This window comes from Zeus faber (genome assembly GCF_960531495.2).
Source record: "Zeus faber genome assembly, chromosome: 8".
In the NCBI taxonomy this organism is placed as follows: domain Eukaryota; kingdom Metazoa; phylum Chordata; class Actinopteri; order Zeiformes; family Zeidae; genus Zeus; species Zeus faber.
This window is the reverse complement of record NC_137195.1, coordinates 1,441,436-1,459,202: the sequence shown is the minus strand read 5'-3', so window position 1 is coordinate 1,459,202 and position 17,767 is coordinate 1,441,436. Positions and strand designations below refer to the sequence as shown.

Below are 17,767 nucleotides of genomic sequence, written 5' to 3'. Positions count from 1 at the left end.
GCAACGTCACATGACTCACATCACCACCATCATCATCATCATCATCATCAACTCCATGGAGGGGTGGAGTGATAGATGGATGGAGGGGTGGAGAGATAGATGGATGGAGGGTGAGACAGGTTCTTACCAACGTGGTCTTTTCCCATCGCAGCTAAAGTGAGGAAGAGCATCTCTCTGTACACACTCCTGGAAGACAGGAAATACAATAATGATTATTATTATTATTATTATTAATACAATAATAATAAAAATAATAATATACAGTATATAATAATAATAAACAGTAAAATAATAATATACAGTGTGTAATAATAATAGAGTATATAATAATAAAAAATATAAGTATATAATAATAATAATAATAATATATACAGTATGTAATAATAAACTGTATATAATAATAATATACAGTTTATAAAATAATATACCGTATATAATAATAATAAACAGTATATAATAATAAACAGTATATAATAATAATAATAAGTATATAATAATAATAAACAGTATATAATAAGTATATAATAATAATAATAATAATAAACAGTATATAATAATAATAATAAGTATATAATAATAATAATAATAATAATATACAGTACATAATAATAAGTATACAATAATAATAATAATATACAGTATATAATAATAATAAACAGTATATAATAATAATAATAATAATAATAATAAACAGTATATAATAATAACGTGAAGGTGATGTGGGGATTGACATGTTCCCATTGCCGGGAGAAATGCTGTTTTTCTTCTGGTGCGTTAGGCTGGGGCGTGGCTAAAGGGGCGTATCATGTTTGAGTGTGATGGGAAGAAAACAGGAGGAGACAGGAACTTAAACAACCACATCGAACTGTAAAAGCTGGACAAAAAGTATTTTCAGCCGTTCAAAGGAGTCGTCGTTGGTGAACGACCCAACACACAGTAGGAGCAGCGTGGAGCACCATGCTGCAGTGCACGGTGCACACCGGTCCTTTGGCAGTGGGGAGTGGAGACGCTGCTCCAGTTTAGAACCCGGTTTGGGGCGGTGCTGCGGAGGTGCTGAGGAGGTGCTGACGAGGTGCTGTGGAGGCTTGGAGCCCGGTGGGGAGGGGGGGGGGGGTCTGCTGCAGTCTCCATGGAACTGTCCACACTCACAACATTTCATGGTCTCATGCAGGAAAAAAGTCAGTTTTTAAAAAAGTCAATAACTTCTGATGTTGGATTGTAAATGAGACATGAAATGAACAGGACACTGATATTCCTGTTTATTTATGCGCCAACGTCCAGAACTTGATGGTGTCGACCCAGGTGTCATGTCACATCAGAGCGGCACGGAGGTGGAGCCGATTAAAACCCGGGATTCAAACACAGGTTTTTACTTTCCCACTCATCACAAACATCAGACGTTAGCGGGTGTGGCCGGGTCGTAGCTGCGGTGGGAAAGGGGTGTTAGTGAGCGGTAGGGCTCAGTGGGCTGGACCTCCCTCAACAGCTTCTCTGTCTGTTCCATGTGATGTTGACACCAAGACAAGGTTTCAATCTCTGCTCTGACATCCAACACATCAATCTCCCCAAGGAGCCATGTTGAGTTCAGACAAAAGGAAACTTCACACTTCCTGAGCAGACTCCTCTGATCTGTTTCACACCGTTACTACGCTGTAATACGCAAATGTTTTAATTCAAACTGATGCAGACCCGACCTCTCTACGACCTCATGGAGTTATTGTGATGTGTGTTGTGGAGTCTTGTCACGGAGCTTCTCTGCCATCAAGACAAAGACAAGAAGCTCCGTACACTGACAGGACGGGGCCATGGGCTGTTGAGGCTTCTGCTCAAATTAAGTGTTGTGTTTTGTGCAGCAGCCGTGGGGGGAGGGACCGTATGTGCCGCCGTCCAATCACGTGAGCGTGATCAGATCACATGATGTTTGTCATTGACGTAGGTCAGATCAACCCAATGAGACTTACGATACTTCCCGAATACGACATAAACTCCAAATAATTGGACGACAACCGTCAACAATATTGGTATGGGAAAGTCGTGGCCTGATAACAATGTGAACGTTGTTTGATAGTAACGCTGCAGGTGCCGGTACCTCTGCAGCTTGGGCGAGGCCGGTTGCTTGGCCAGCGTGTCCAGCAGCAGCGTCACCGCCTTGTGGACCTCGTTCATGCCCACGCAGCGCAGCAGCTCCTCCAGGAGGCGCAGGCTGAACGGGTGGTTGTGCCGCCGCCACCGGTAGTTGCGCATGGGGGCGCCACCTGGTGGATGGGGGGGAGTAGCCAGGGGTCAGAGGTCAAAACACTAGAGTGAAAACTCACTGTAACCACGCTAAGAACCCCTCAGCATCCCAGAATATCTTGACAGAATGTGATTCATTTGGTCTTTATTTTGAATACATGTTTGAACCTATGAACATAATGTGGTGTTTAAACAGCGTGGTGCAGGGTCACAACTTTTTAAGATGAACAATGCAACACGTTACTAGTATTGCAAGTGACAAGTGTTGCATTATAGTAGTTGAAATAATACAATTATACAATGAAAGACACACACAAACACACACATACATGCACACACACACACATACACAAAAACACACACACACAGAAAAAAAACCACACACCGAAACAAAAACACACATACACACACTCAAAAACACACACACAGAAACAAACACACACAATCAAAAACACACACACACAGAAACGAAAACACACACACACAGAAAAAAAACACACACCGAAACAAAAACACATACACACAATCAAAAACACACACACAGAAACGAAAACACACACGCACACACAAAAACACACACAAAAACACACGCACACAAAAACACACATACACGCACACACATACACAGAAACAAAAACACATACACACAAACAAATACACACAAAAAAACAAAGAAAGAAATACACACAAAAAACACAGAAACAAAAATACACACAAAAACACAGAAACACACATAGAAACAAAAACACACACATAGAAACAAAAACACAGAAACACACAGAAACAAAAACACAGAAACAAACACAGAAAAACAAAAACACACAGAGAAACAAAAACACAAACAAAAAAAACACAGAAACAAAAACACACAGAAAAACAAAAACACACAGAGAAACAACAAAACACACAGAAACAAAAAAACACACAGAAACAAAAACACACAGAAACAAAAACACACATTGTGTATTTATTGTGTTGTTACATAATAAAGGTCAAATGGATCATATGTTCATAAATGTACTGCTTCAGCTTCTGTCAACATGAGGCACTCAGCAGGGGGCGGCAGCCTCACTCCAGTCTTCTTTACATTACATTTATCAGACGCTTTTATCCAAAGCGACTTACAATTATTCAAACACCGACGGACGCAGCCATCAGGAGCAATGAGGGGTTAAGTGTCTTGCTCAAGGACACTACAGCATGCTAGCAGGAGGAGCCTGGGATCCAACCAGCAACCTTTAGATGACTAGACCACCAGCTCTACCTCCTGAGATACCACCCCTACAAGTGTGTGTGTTTTTGTGTGTGTGTCTTACTGTGTATCCTCCACAGAACGTAGAGGGGCGGCCAGTGGTCGGTGTCTGGACTCAGAGTGTCCCAGAGGAGACGCACCCTGAACGCTGAGCCCTCAGCCTGCACACGCACACACACACACACACACACACACACACACACACACACACACACACACACACACACACACACACACACACACACACACACACACACACACACACAATCAGTTATTTTCTTCAGTATCACCCTGCCCTGCAGATCCCTAGTAAACATTTCTTCTTCATATGACCTGTTGGACACGTGTGTGTATGTACCTGAGTGGAGCCCCCCAGGGGGGAGCCCCGCAGCAGCAGCAGCAGCTTGGAGGGCAGCCCCAGTCGGCTGAACCACCACAGCAGGTTCCAGTACAGGATGCAGTGGCTCTCCAGCAGCTGGGGGTGCGACAGCACCGCCTCGCCCTCGTTCTCCAGGAGTGACTCCAGCTCCTTCCGCAGAACCAGAGGACTGAGGTAGGCCACGCTCACCTGGGGAGGGGACTGGGGGTCCAAAGCTGCTGTCATGTCACAGTCCAGACATTTGTGTGTATATAGTGTGTATATCATATGTAATGTGTATTGTGTATACAGTATAGTGTGTATATAGTGTGTATATCATGTGTAATGTGTATATTGTGTACACAGTATAGTGTGTATATAGTATATATATATTGTTTATATAGTGTCTAGTGTGTATATAGTGTGCATATATATACAGTATATACACTATAGTGTATAGGGGAGGAACTATACACTATATACACACAGTAGTGTGTATATAGTGTATCGTACGTATATAGTGTGTATAAAGTGTATATTGTGTGTATAAAGTGTGAATATAGTGTATATAGTGTGTATATAGTGTGTGTATAGGGTATAGTACGTGTATGTACTGTGTGTGTGTATAGTGGTTGTTACCGTGACGAAGCCCCTCCTGTCCTCTCTCAGGCCGTTGCAGTGTGCAGCCTCCAGACCTCCAGGGGGCGACGCTGAGCTCTGCCCCTCATCCTCATCCTCCGCAAAGAGCTGCCGACTGAGGCACAGACACATTCAGACCTCCATGCTGCATCCCTCATGCCTCCATACCCCTTCTCTCATCCCTTCATCCTCTATCCCTCTCTGTCAGGGATGGAGAGAAGGAGGGATGAGAGAAGGGGCTCACAAAGAGCAGCCTGTCATCCCTCCATCCTCCATCTCTCATCCCTCCATCCTCCTTCTCTACATCCCCCTTCTCTCAGACATGCAGACAAACAGGCAGGCAGACAGACAGGTACCTGGGTCCCGGGTCGCAGACCTCTGCGCTGAGGAAGGGCACAAAGGAGGAGGAGCAGAAGGGGCAGGAGGAGTTCAGGTTGGAGTCGTCCGACGTCCACCCGGCCATGATCTCCTCATCGTACACTAGGGAGTCGCAGCTCCGGCACAAGGAGCAGCTGGACATCAGCACCTGGGGTCAGAGGTCACCGGGGACAGAGAGAGGGGACCAGACACGTAGATACATATCACTATTTCAAATTTATATTCAAAAGGGGCCATTGGCCTTTTAATGAGTGAGTGCCGATCAAGGGGCGGGGCCAACGACCAAGTGGGCGGGGCTACCGGTCAGAGGCGTGGCACTAGACAGTCAACTGGTGCAGGCAGAATGTGAGGTGTACCTCAAGCCCCGCCCCCTCCTGGTTGGCGTCCCAGGAGCGACGCAGTGGATAGGCCGGGCTCGGGCTGTCAGTCAGGTCCATGTCACTTCCTACGGATAAAGAACTCTGAGGTAGAAGCATCAGAATAATAAAGTTATTATTAGTATTATTATTATTATTATTATTATTATGTTTTAAAAACTAAATGAAAGACTCTTCAGCGCTTGGACCCGGACGACCTCTGACCTCTGAGGTGGCGTTCACCAGCCTCTCCTTGGCCTTCAGCAGGGTTTCGGCCATCTGGGCCTTGCGGGACGGCCTCTGCTCCGAGAACCTGCGGCCCCCGCCTCCCCCGTCTCCCCCCCCGCCCTCCCCCCGCCGGTCCCCCACGCTGGTGGCGCGGCGGGCGGAGGTCCGGTGTCGGGTGGGGGTGAGGAGCTGCTGCAGCTTCCCCGCCAGGCCTCCCCTGCCGGGGGACGAGACGTTGTTGGAGTTCTCGTCCACCGCCTGGTCCCGAGACGCCCCGGGTCTGGAGAGGCACAGCGACACAAAGTGAGTGGGGGTCCTGTCCCCTCGAGCAAGGCACTAACGCTGCCAGGGCAAAAGGAGCGTTCCGCTCATGGCTCTGACCTGCAGTCGGCGTCCGAGTCGCCCGTCTCGCTCTCCTTGTAGAAGGTGGACAGACACACCTGGCTGCGGCGCAGCAGGGCGCCAGCAGGGGGCAGCGTGGCGCAGCTGGACGAGTCCCGCGGCCCAGCAGGAGGCTTCCTGGAGAGCAGCGCCTCGGACACTTTGAGCTCTGTGTGGAGGAGGAGAGGACATTCTAAAATGGCATCTGGACCGCAGTGCATGCTGGGATGCATGCTTTTTCACCAATGTGCCTACATCATTTAATGATGTGCAACGACATGTAAGAAGAAGAAGGAGGAGGCGAAGAAGAACAAGCGAAGGGGCTGACAGAGAGAGAGGTGGAAAGAGGGAGCGATGCAGGGGAGGTGGAGGTCTCACTCTCGGCTGAGCTCTTCATGCTGCTCAGGCTGTTGCTCTTCAGCAGGGGGCTGCTCAGAGACTCGTGGCTGGAGCTGTCACTCAGGCCGCTCCAGCTCGACTGGCGAATCAGGTTGGAGTGGGGGCGGAGCCTCTGCACCGAGTCCATCCTCACGTCTGCGGGAGGAAACAGGAAATAGATCTCAAAACGCTGCCGAGGAGCCCTTCAGCCTGGCACTGATCAAGCCCAGTTCCACCAGGAGGACGGACCGCTCTCGGATCCCAGGGAGTCGCTCTTGTGCCGCCGTCTGATTGGCCGTCTGAACTGAGCGACGGCCAACAGGACGTTACGCAGCTTGGCCCAGCGCAGGCGGCCGCCCTGGTTGGTGGAGGGCCACTTGCTCTCCAGCACCGCCTGAGAGAGAGAGAGAGAGAGAGAGAGAGAGAGAGAGAGAGAGAGAATGTTCTGTACATCCAATTTTCATTGATATACTATGTTTTCTCCGACAGAAGGTCGTCCCCTCCAACACACACACACAGGTTTAGGGAAGTAATTGGGTCATGCAGTGATATTATTCATGCACTTTACGTAAGGCTCGTCACAGTGGAGCCATTTTAAAACGCTGCCGCCGTCCTCCATGATGGAGGGCAGTAGTGGGCGGGGCTATGACGGCCAGCGAGGTTTCAGGAAGTACAACCTGCGTTACCCAGGATGTGTTCGTCCAGAGGAGGAGAGCTCCAGGCTCACAAAGGAAAAGTCCTGCCACGTTTTGGATCCAGCTGCTACGGATCTCTTTCACCTCTCAACACCGCTGCTTCAACCAAGAGAGAATGGTTTTCACTGGAGAGTTTCCTGCTCATCGCTGGGATGGAACGGGGAACATGCGCTAATAACAGGAACCTGGAGCCTCCCCCTGCTCCAACCCGGTCCAGGGGGAGGGGAGCACAGGACTGAAGGTGATGTACAGTGTGCAGCCCCAACCTCAAGTCAAGCTCTGTTTTTTTTTTTTTTTTGCATCTTGATCCAGAATCAGGGTCAACTGGGCCTGCTCCAGAGCATTATGGGATATTCACGTACCACACCTGTATGGAAGCGGCGTTCCTGCGCTCATTGTTCCAGCTTTTTCCTTTAACCGCTCAGCTGTCTGTAACCAGCGGTGCTCATCGTTGTGTTGCTATTATTTGTACTTTGTACTTGACTACTTGGGCAGCAGCTGGGTGTCGTGCAGAGTGCCCCGCCCCGTTCAACCCCCCCAACACAACATTCCAGTTGAGACCGGTTTCAGTTCATCTCCTGTTTATTCTGCAGCGTGTGGATCTTGGCTTCAACGTTAATATGAATTTATCACTTTTCAGTGACTCCAACTGATTTAAATCACATCGACGGTGACATTTGTTCCTCATTTTATTTTGACTGTGGTTCTTTGGATATTTACATGATCCCTCATCAGTAAGGGCTTGGAAGCTCCACACAGTCACCATCCCAGCGCCAGCCAACATCAAGTCCTTTTACAAATTGTGATTTTGAGATAAAACTGTATTTTCTACTTCCTGTACCTCATGGAGGAGGAGCTAGATGGTGGAAAACACTTTTCCCTGTTGGGGTGTTTATTGAATCATGTACATTGTTGTACTGTATGTGTAGTAGTGCTGTGTGTGTAGTAGTGCTGTGTGTGTAGTGGTGCTGTGTGTGTAGTAGTGCTGTGTGTGTAGTAGTGCTATGTGTGTAGTAGTCCTGTGTGTGTAGTAGTCCTGTGTGTGTAGTAGTACTGTGTGTGTAGTAGTAATCCTGTGTGTGTAGTTGTCCTGTGCGTATAGTAGTACTGTGTGTGTAGTAGTACTGTGTGGGGGTAGTACTGTGTGTGTAGTAATCCTGTGTGTGTAGTTGTCCTGTGTGTGTAGTAGTAGTGTGTGTAGTAGTAGTGTGTGTGTAGAACTGTGTGTGTAGTAGTACTGGAGGTACCTTGTTGTAGTATCCGTATGTGATAGTATTTGGAGTGACTCCTGCTTTCTTCATCTCCAGCAGAACTCGGACGGCGAGCACCGGCTGACCGTACTGACCACACAGCTGCATCAGGGTGCGGTAACACACCTGAAACACACACCAGGAAGTACACACAGCTGCAGCAAATACACACACCAGGAAGTACATGTGCACATGTAGAATGTGTACAGTTAATACACAGATATACTGGATGTGACAAAACAATCTTTTACAGTTTTTTTAAGACTAACATTTACACTGGAATAGATGTGAAGTCATCCAACTCAAGTGGAATTTCATTTGACTCATTCAGACACAGCTCCCTGCACACCTGCTCCCTGCACACCTGTTCCCTGCACACCTGCTCCCTGCACACCTGCTCCCTCAGGTCTGTTGTGCTGTGTCGTTGTTCAAAAGTCATATCTTCATTGTTTGTTAGGTGTTCTAGCAAACACACGGACTGAAGGCTTCACTGGCGTCATGTGACCAGCCTCATTAAAACAACCACATATAAAGAAATCAAATTCTGTCTAAAGAACCACCTGATGTTTCCTTAAAATCCCAAAAACCTTTCTAGGATGTGTCCTACTGCAATGAGTCCTATTTCCTAAAAACACCACCTAGAAGCTGCCACACCCCTTGTAATGCTGGGCCAACAGCTCCAAAAAGAAAAACTATCTGGAGGTGTATGTATGTATGTATGTATGTATGTATGTATGTATGTGTGTATGTGCTTGTGTGTGTGTGCGTGTGTGTGTGGTTGTGCGTGTATGTGTGTGCGCACGCGCCCGCCCCCCTCACCTCGTCGGGCAGCACCACCTTGCGGCTCTCCATGTGCTTGAGGACGTCGTAGGCGGCGTGCAGCGCTCGCACCTTGGCGCTCTCGGCGCGTACGAGCGTGGGCAGGTAGATGAACCACAGGCCGTAGCAGTGGCCCAGCAGGCACTTGGACCACATGTCCGGCACCGTGGAGTACTTCTGGGCCCGCTTCTGGGCCAGCTTGATCTCCTGGAGCGGAGGGAGCACACCTTCCCGTCAGCCTCTACTCGGTCACTCCTCATACATACTACTCTACAACACTTTGAGGTGCATCGTGGGTAATGGCAGTAGCAGTGGATCATACAGTGCTGAGTCCCATTTAGAAGATCAACTCCCGTCCACCACAAGGTGACAGTGAACAGCTTGTATTTTATGACTAGATAATCAACATGTCATCTGTTTCCTCCACAGTGATACATTTGGGCCTCTCATCCATTCTTGTGTTTTCTGGAGATTATTCATCGAGGAGATTGAGCCTGGAGCTTTTAAATATTGCACAACCATTAAAATATTAATTTTCAGGAAAGTGAAATGGCCCAGTCAGACAGCCCCCCAGCCCCTTCGTGCGTGACGGGGAAGTGGGTCAGGGCTGTGGGATCACACTCTGCAGAGTTCAACAAGCCTCCATTGTTTTGTCGTCTTTATTGAAATGTGTTTCAGCTCATATTTCATTGTGTATTTTCTTTGACGTTACTGCTGCTGGTAACGCACCTCGTAACAGAAGCGTTTAGAAAGGTGCTACATAACCACACCACCTATTTGCGGTTTCATTTTGAATCTTTTACACAGATTCCGATCAGATGGAAGGCGTGGGGGTACCTGCTTGGTGCGCCTGGGGGCGGGGCTATTTGGAGCACTGCGATTGGCTGGGAGGCGGAGCTGATCCTGGGGCCGGTCGAATAGCTCCGCCCTCAAAACCGGGAAGGTCTCATAACTAATGGAAAACAACAATAAACTGTTAAAAACCTACTTGATGAAGTATGATTTACTATTTGACACGTTGTGTGTAAGGTGTGTGTTCCACCTGTAGAGGGCAGCACACTCGCTGCCGTCCGCCTGCTGAGGGTCCTCTGGCGGCATGATGAACACCGTGTGTTCTCCGCCGTGAGACTCATCCACATCCACCAGCTTCACCTCCTCCGGCTTCTCCACGTCCACCTGCAGACACACACCACTCACTACGCAGCCACCTAGCTCGCTACTAACTAGATACTAACTGGACTAACTAACTAACTAACTACCAGCAACACACCGTGAGCAGGTCAGTGGAGCTGGATGTCAAACAATAACAAACAATACAAAGCAGTGAGCGCTGGGTGACAAGAAGCGATGCTCCGATACCATCTGATTCCAGTCACTAATTAATTGAAATATACAATTTCTGAATTAAACTGAACTTGTTCAAGAATATTTATGTAACGTACGTCCCATGAAAACTTAAGTTACATTTTGATTATGTATTAAATGTCAATATATCAAGAGTGAGTCATGATCAATCCTGTAACCACAGAGCCCTTCAAAGCAACTGACCCATTCACTAAACTAGACTGAGCGTCCATCTGCTGAGCTCTTTACTAGTGCTCTCCACCCAAGCAAACACCCACCAAGACACCAACCAACCAACCAACCCAACACCCACCAATTAAACACCAACCAACCAACTCAACACCAACCAACCAACCAACCAACCCAACACCCACCAATTAAACGCCAACCAACCAACTCAACACCAAACAACCAACCAACCAACCCAACACCCACCAATTAAACACCAACCAACACCAAACAACCAACCAAACACCAACCCAACACCCACCAATTAAACACCAACCAACCAACCAACCCAACAATCAACCAACCAACCCAACACCCACCAATTAAACACCAACCAACACCAAACAACCAACCAAACACCAACCAACTCAACACCAACCAACCAACCAACCCAACACCCACCAATTAAACACCACCCAACCAACTCAACACCCACCAATTAAATACCAACCAACTCAACATCAAACAACCGACCAACCAACCAACTCAACACCAACCCAACACCCACCAATTAAACACCAACCAACCAACTCAACACCAACCAACCAACCAACCAACCCAACACCCACCAATTAAACGCCAACCAACCAACTCAACACCAAACAACCAACCAACCAACCCAACACCCACCAATTAAACACCAACCAACACCAAACAACCAACCAAACACCAACCCAACACCCACCAATTAAACACCAACCAACCAACCAACCCAACAATCAACCAACCAACCCAACACCCACCAATTAAACACCAACCAACACCAAACAACCAACCAAACACCAACCAACTCAACACCAACCAACCAACCAACCCAACACCCACCAATTAAACACCACCCAACCAACTCAACACCCACCAATTAAATACCAACCAACTCAACATCAAACAACCGACCAACCAACCAACTCAACACCAACCCAACACCCACCAATTAAACACCAACCAACCCAACACCCACCAATTAAACACCAACCAACCAACCAACCCAACAATCAACCAATCAACCCAACACCCACCAATTAAACACCAACCAACCCAACACCCACCAATTAAACACCACCCAACCAACCAACCCAACACCCACCAATTAAACACCAACCAACCAACCAACCCAACAATCAACCAATCAACCCAACACCCACCAATTAAACACCAACCAACCCAACACCCACCAATTAAACACCACCCAACCAACCAACCCAACACCCACCAATCAAACACCACCCAACCAACCAACCCAACACCCACCAACCAACCCAACACCCACCAATCAAACACCAAACGACCAACCAACTAAACATGGCCGCCTGGGTCGCACCTTCTGGACACACTCGTCGAAAAACTCCAGGCAGGCATGGCGGTCGCTGACGAAGGAACATTCCTCGACGAACTGAGTAAACATCTGGGTCCGGGTCAACTGAGAGAAGAACTTCTGCTGGGTCCGATCCCTGGACTTCAGGAAGCCTGAAGGATGGGGAGAGAGAGAGAGACATCAGGACTTCATCATTTTGACTCAATCTACCAGTCGTTCAATCAATCCACCCTTCCTTCCCTCCATCCATCATAGACCCATCTGTCCCGCCATCACTCCATCCAATTCAAATCAATCAATTCAATTCATCCATCTATCCATCTCTCCCTCCATCCATCCAACAATCCGTCCCTCTGTCGCTCCCGCCTCACCCTGCAGGTTAAAGAGGGAGCTGCAGTCGGTGGTGGTGTCGCAGGGGGCCTGGGTGATGGGCAGCAGGAAGCTGCGGTAGCCGCGCAGCAGGAGGCTCATGAAGCGCAGGAAGGCCTCCTGGATCTCCAGCTCCAGCTGCTTCTGACGACGGTAGATCTGGTCGTAGTCCGTCAGCAGGAACTCCAAGGTGGCCTCCTCCTGGCCAGGAGTGCAAACTGCAATCAGGAGAGGAGGAGTGAGGATGAGGCATTAGGAGTTATGTGATACGCATTTAGGTTTATGTATTTCATCGACCGGTCCCCCAGGGACAGGGTTTGATTGACAGGTGGGCGGGGCTCCAGGCCCGTCACTCACTCTGCTTCAGAGTCCTGTGCAGGTTGGTCAGGGAGTTGAACAGAATCTTGCCGGGCTTTCTAGGTAACGATCTCCATGACAACGGCTTCTTGTCATCCGACCTGACGGGTTGAGAGGGTGAGATGGTAAGTGAAGCAAACGCTGCTCTGCTGGAGCATTTTAAGGGATATTCCACTTTCACCATAGTTGTACTTTATAGTTGTTCCGAACATATTTTAAACTAACTGTATGTTCATGTTTTTATTTGTACTCTTTAAAATGACGCAAGAATGTATCGCTAAAATAACTCAGCTATTATGACTTTTTGATGCTGGAAGATGCACTTCCCCCATTTCACAGAAGCTAGGCTAGCTGATCCCCTCTGCAGCCATTCATTTAGCTAACATAGTTAGCATGCAGAACTGGAGTATCCCTTTAAATACAGTATGGACTTCATGAGTTTCATGTTTTTCAGTTGGAAGCTGATCTGGGAAAAGAGTCCACTCTAAAACTTCAGAGGAGCCATGATATAGCCCCTGGAGTTCCCTAGACCCCTGAGGCTACATGGACCCCTGGGGCCCTCATGGATCCCTCAGGCTTCACAGATATCTGAAACTTCCATGGAGCTTGGGACTCCCACAGACTTAACGGATCCCAGTGGCTCCAAGAAACCCTGGTGCTCCACGTGTCCCTGGGGCCTCATGGAGCCCCGGGGCTCCACGGGGGGACTTCCTGTGGGAACCTACTGGAAGATGGTGTTGGTGTCCACGTCCACGCAGACCACATCCCCAGGGGGGTCGTGCTGGTCGAAGTAGCTGGAGTGGACACCCACGATGAAGGGCATGGGGGCCAGCAGCACATCGGCCATCTGCAGGGGACACAGCGGGATGTAGGGGCAGGGCCAGCGTAGGGGGAAGGTCATCTGGAGAGGGAGACAGATATTCCATTATCTCAAACTATACAATATATATATATATATATATATATATATTTTTTTTTTTTTTTTTTAAGTGCAATGCTTACATATTTCTGTTGTGTATCTTGAGTCTACATCCTAATTTGAATTGATATATCTACATATTTTTTTGATGCCATGTCTACATTTTTAAGCGAGTTTATCTTCTCTTACATGTGTTAGGGTTTTTAACGGCAACATTTACATTTTTCTGTTTTAATTTGAGGTTTGTTCACTTTTTGTTTGTAAGTGCATCTTTTCAATGTTAAAACCCTGAATTAAAGGAGTGACATCTCTCGAAATGTATACCTCTATAATCACAGTAATAATAACGGTAATACCGGATTGTTGTGATGTTTCTGTGTGTGTGTGTGTGTGTGTTTCTGTGTGTGTGTGTGTGTGTTTCTCTCTTACGGAGACCAGTGCCTCGCTGACGGACGTCAGAACGTCGGCTCGCAGCGAGTGCAGCAGCAGCTTGTGTTCGGTCAGAACCGCCAGCAGCAGCGTGCAGGCGTTCTCTGGACCCAGGTTCTGGAGCAGCTTCAGGAAACTGGCTCCACTAGGGGGCGACACATCCAGCAGACTGGTACCACTCTACTGGTACCACTCTACTGGGACCACTCTACTCATATACTACTAGCTCTACAACTACTCCACTAGTACTACTACAGTGCTACTGACCTCAGAGGCAGAGGAGAGGAGACGGGCTGACAGAGCAGCAGGTTGTCATACGGAGAGAGCTGAGAGAGAGAGAGAGACAGAGAGAGAGTCCATGTTCTGTACGTCCAATTGACATGTATACACCTTCTCTCCGTTTTCTCCGACAGAAGGTCGTCCCCTCCAACACACACACACACACACACAGGTTAAGGGAAGTAATTGGGTCATGCAGTGATATTATTCATGCACTTTACGTAAGGCTCGTCACAGTGGAGCCATTTTAAAACGCTGCCGCCGTCCTCCATGATGGAGGGCAGAAGTGGGCGGAGCTATGACGGCCAGCGAGGTTTCAGGAAGTACAACCTGCGTTACCCAGGATGTGTTCGTCCAGAGGAGGAGAGCTCCAGGCTCACAAAGGAAAAGTCCTGCCACGTTTTGGATCCAGCTGCTACGGATCTCTGGACTCCTGCATACGATGACATTTCCCCAGATGTACTATGACATCCTGGTACTTTTTGCTGCTAGGCTGTTACAGATGCTTGACTAAATTAATTGGGATTTTCTTATTTCCTGAAACCTTGCCCCCTCATAACTCCGCCTATTTCTCCCCTTTACAACTTTTCACAACGGTTACATCCTTCTGCCACTAGAGGGGAATGTTTATTTTATAAATTAAGCGTCTGCATTTAAGTTGTTCACCGTTTAAAAAACGAGAACTGACAGAATGGAGGAAAATAAAAACAGCGTGTTGTGTATGGACCGTGTGTGACAAGCCTGGTTTCTAGTTGGTGGATCAGAACCCCCGTCAATCACAGCTACACCCCTGAACCCTGATTGGACAGAATCTGTAAAGCACTAAAACGATTGGCTGGTTCAGATCGGCTGAGTTCAGTTTACAAACCAAACCGCCTCCAGTTTCCTGTCGATGCAGGAAGTGACGTATTAAAGGGAACGCCGTCCATTAACTCCAGCTATAGTTTGGTTGCCCTGGTAACACATGCAAAAAAAACAAAAACAACCAACATAAACACAAAGATAATCCCTGTGGGGAGGGATACAGGGATGCTTCCTAGGTAGGGAGCAGGGATACTTCCTAGGTAGGTGGTAGGAAGCAAGGATACTTCCTAGGTAGAAAGGAGGGATACTTTCAAGGTAGGGAGTAAGGATACTTCCTAAGAAGGGAGCAGGGATATTTCCTAAGGGGTAGGGAGCAAGCAAGCACACTTCCAAGCTAGGGAGTAAGGATTCTTCCTAGGTAGGGAGCAAGGATACTCCTGAGGTAGGGTGCAAGGATACTTCCTAGGTAGGGGTAGGAAGCAAGGATACTTCCTCGGTAGGGAGCAAGGATACTTCCTCGGTAGGGAGCAAGGATACTTCCTAAGAAGGGAGCAGGGATATTTCCTAAGGGGTAGGGAGCAAGCAAGCACACTTCCAAGCTAGGGAGTAAGGATTCTTCCTAGGTAGGGAGCAAGGATACTCCTGAGGTAGGGAGCAAGGATACTTCCTAGTTAGGGGTAGGAAGCAAGGACACTTCTGAGGTAGGAAGCAAGGATACTTCCTAGGTAGGGAGTAGGAAGCAAGCATGCTTCCTAGGTCAAAAGGAGGGATACTTTGGGGGAAGGGAGCAGCATAGTTGGTGCCTTTCTTAACCAACGTAGTGTCAGTCTGAACCAGAGTGTAAAGGTTCTATTCCCAGAGTGTCACAGGTTGGAGAGCTGGCGCTGACCTGGACCAGGATCCTGGGACGCTGGGGGGACGGGAACGGAACGTTGTGCATGAAACTGGAGATGTGTCTGGAGAGAGAGAGAGAGAGAGAGAGAGAAGAGAAAAGGGAACATGGAGCTGTGTAGGGGTATATTTAGAGGTATATAGGGTATGTTGGAGGGTATATAGAGGTGTATACGGCACACTGACTTCTCCAGCGGCAGGACGTGGGGTCCAGAGACGGAGTAGCGATACACAAAGGTGAGAAACTTCTGGAAGACGGAGAAGAAGGGCCAGTGGGACAGCACGCACACGCTCTTCCTGGTGTGCACGCTCCTGTTGGTGACGGGGCGGCGGTCCACCACGCTCAGCAAACCAAGATGGAGGCTCTGCCGCTCCGACAGACACTCCCTGGGGAACGCCTCGTAGAACTGGATGGCTGCTCCATACACCTGGGGAGGGGGTGTCACAACATGTGGAACCGCTACTGGAAGCTGCAGCTTTTAAAAGCACCAGAGGGAGCGCTAGTCCATCACCAGCTGATCAAAACAAACCAAGAATCCAATTCTGAAAACCAACTGGAGTCCTTTGGTTTCTGAGACTCAAACACTCGTCCAGTGTTGATATATTGGTGTGTATTGATGTATAGTGGTGTGTATTAAACTGTATTAGCGTGTATCGGTGTATATTGTGTCTACTGGTGTGTGCTGCACCTTGTCTCCGGAGGCGGAGGTGAGGACGAAGGTGGAGAACACAGGAAGCTGGTACTTGGTGTTGATGGGCCAGCTCTCCACCGTGGCTCCCATGGGAAGACAGAAGACTGGGACCGAGTCTGGGAGAGGGAAGGAGTCCAGGTCCTCCTCTGGGTACCTGCTGAGCAGCCCTGTACACACACTACTGCATCAGTACTGCATCAGTACTACATCAGTACCACATCAGTATTACATTAGTACTGTATCAGTAACGCATCAGTACCACATCAGTACTCGAGTACTCAGATGTTTCCAGTTGTCTCTGGGATGTGAGGAGTGACAGATACTTCATTCATCCCAGAGGCAAACAGTGGTGTAGTGCTACAGCAGCCCACATCAAAACAAACAGGCTACCTCTACCTCTGCACTGGAATAAAGACAACAAACATGCCTGTTGTTCCCATTTGATTTGCAAATGTAGTTATTTCCTGAAAACATTCGGAACCAATTTTCAAAAACAAAAATCGAGCTCTTTTGGTCGTGATCAGAAAGGAGGAATGTACTGAAGCTCCAGACTCACCGGCCTCGAACACCAGGGCGTTGGCTTTAGCTACAGCTCGTTTATAACACAGGTACATGGCAGGACCAAACTGAAAGAAAGAAGAACACAGTCTGAGAGGAGGAGGAGGAGGTGAGAAGAGCAGAGGAGAACAGGAGTAAAAGGAGTAGAACAGAAGAGTGGAAGGGGAGGTGTGGGAGGAGTAAGGAGTGGGGTGGGAGGGAGTAAGAGGAGGTGTGGGAGTAGTAAGAGGAGGTGTGGGAGGAGTAAGGAGTGGGGTGGGAGGAGTGGGGTGGGTGGAGTAAGAAGTGGGGTGGGAGGAGTAATAAAATGAGTTGGAGGAGTAAGAAGAGTGGGAGGAGTATGATAAGGAATGGGGGGTAATAGGGGGAGTGGGGGGAGTAAGAGGAGGAGGAGTAGTGGGAGGAGTAAGAGGAGGAGGAGTAGTGGGAGGAGTAGGAGGAGTGGGGGGAGTAAGAGGAGAAGGAGTAGTGGGAGGAGTAGGAGGGGTGGGGGGAGTAAGAGGAGGAGGAGTAGTGGGAGGAGTAGGAGAAGGAGTGGGAGGAGTAAGAGGAGTAGGAGGAGTGGGAGGAGTAAGATGAGGAGTGGGAGGGATAAGAGGGGAAGTAGGAGGAG

The 17,767-nt window shown here is 48.3% G+C and overlaps 1 protein-coding gene across 1 annotated transcript in view; it reads right to left on the bottom strand.

The window, feature by feature from the left end:
* dennd4b (DENN/MADD domain containing 4B) overlaps positions 1-17,767 on the bottom strand; it is a 35,301-nt gene that overhangs the window by 723 nt on the left and 16,811 nt on the right. The window contains exons 4-28 of the mRNA XM_080006225.1: positions 17,153-17,222; positions 16,594-16,763; positions 16,091-16,332; positions 15,903-15,969; positions 14,198-14,256; positions 13,931-14,075; positions 13,308-13,483; positions 12,583-12,683; positions 12,228-12,443; positions 11,863-12,008; positions 10,012-10,145; positions 9,807-9,921; positions 8,970-9,176; positions 8,148-8,276; positions 6,455-6,599; positions 6,206-6,361; positions 5,828-5,996; positions 5,444-5,726; positions 5,219-5,323; positions 4,841-5,010; positions 4,485-4,599; positions 3,846-4,067; positions 3,552-3,648; positions 2,090-2,255; positions 128-186 (exon numbers count right to left, since the gene is read on the bottom strand). Coding sequence (XP_079862351.1) covers positions 128-186; positions 2,090-2,255; positions 3,552-3,648; positions 3,846-4,067; positions 4,485-4,599; positions 4,841-5,010; positions 5,219-5,323; positions 5,444-5,726; positions 5,828-5,996; positions 6,206-6,361; positions 6,455-6,599; positions 8,148-8,276; positions 8,970-9,176; positions 9,807-9,921; positions 10,012-10,145; positions 11,863-12,008; positions 12,228-12,443; positions 12,583-12,683; positions 13,308-13,483; positions 13,931-14,075; positions 14,198-14,256; positions 15,903-15,969; positions 16,091-16,332; positions 16,594-16,763; positions 17,153-17,222 — 3,664 coding nt within the window. The remainder of the gene's footprint in view (positions 1-127; positions 187-2,089; positions 2,256-3,551; positions 3,649-3,845; positions 4,068-4,484; positions 4,600-4,840; positions 5,011-5,218; positions 5,324-5,443; positions 5,727-5,827; positions 5,997-6,205; positions 6,362-6,454; positions 6,600-8,147; positions 8,277-8,969; positions 9,177-9,806; positions 9,922-10,011; positions 10,146-11,862; positions 12,009-12,227; positions 12,444-12,582; positions 12,684-13,307; positions 13,484-13,930; positions 14,076-14,197; positions 14,257-15,902; positions 15,970-16,090; positions 16,333-16,593; positions 16,764-17,152; positions 17,223-17,767) is intronic.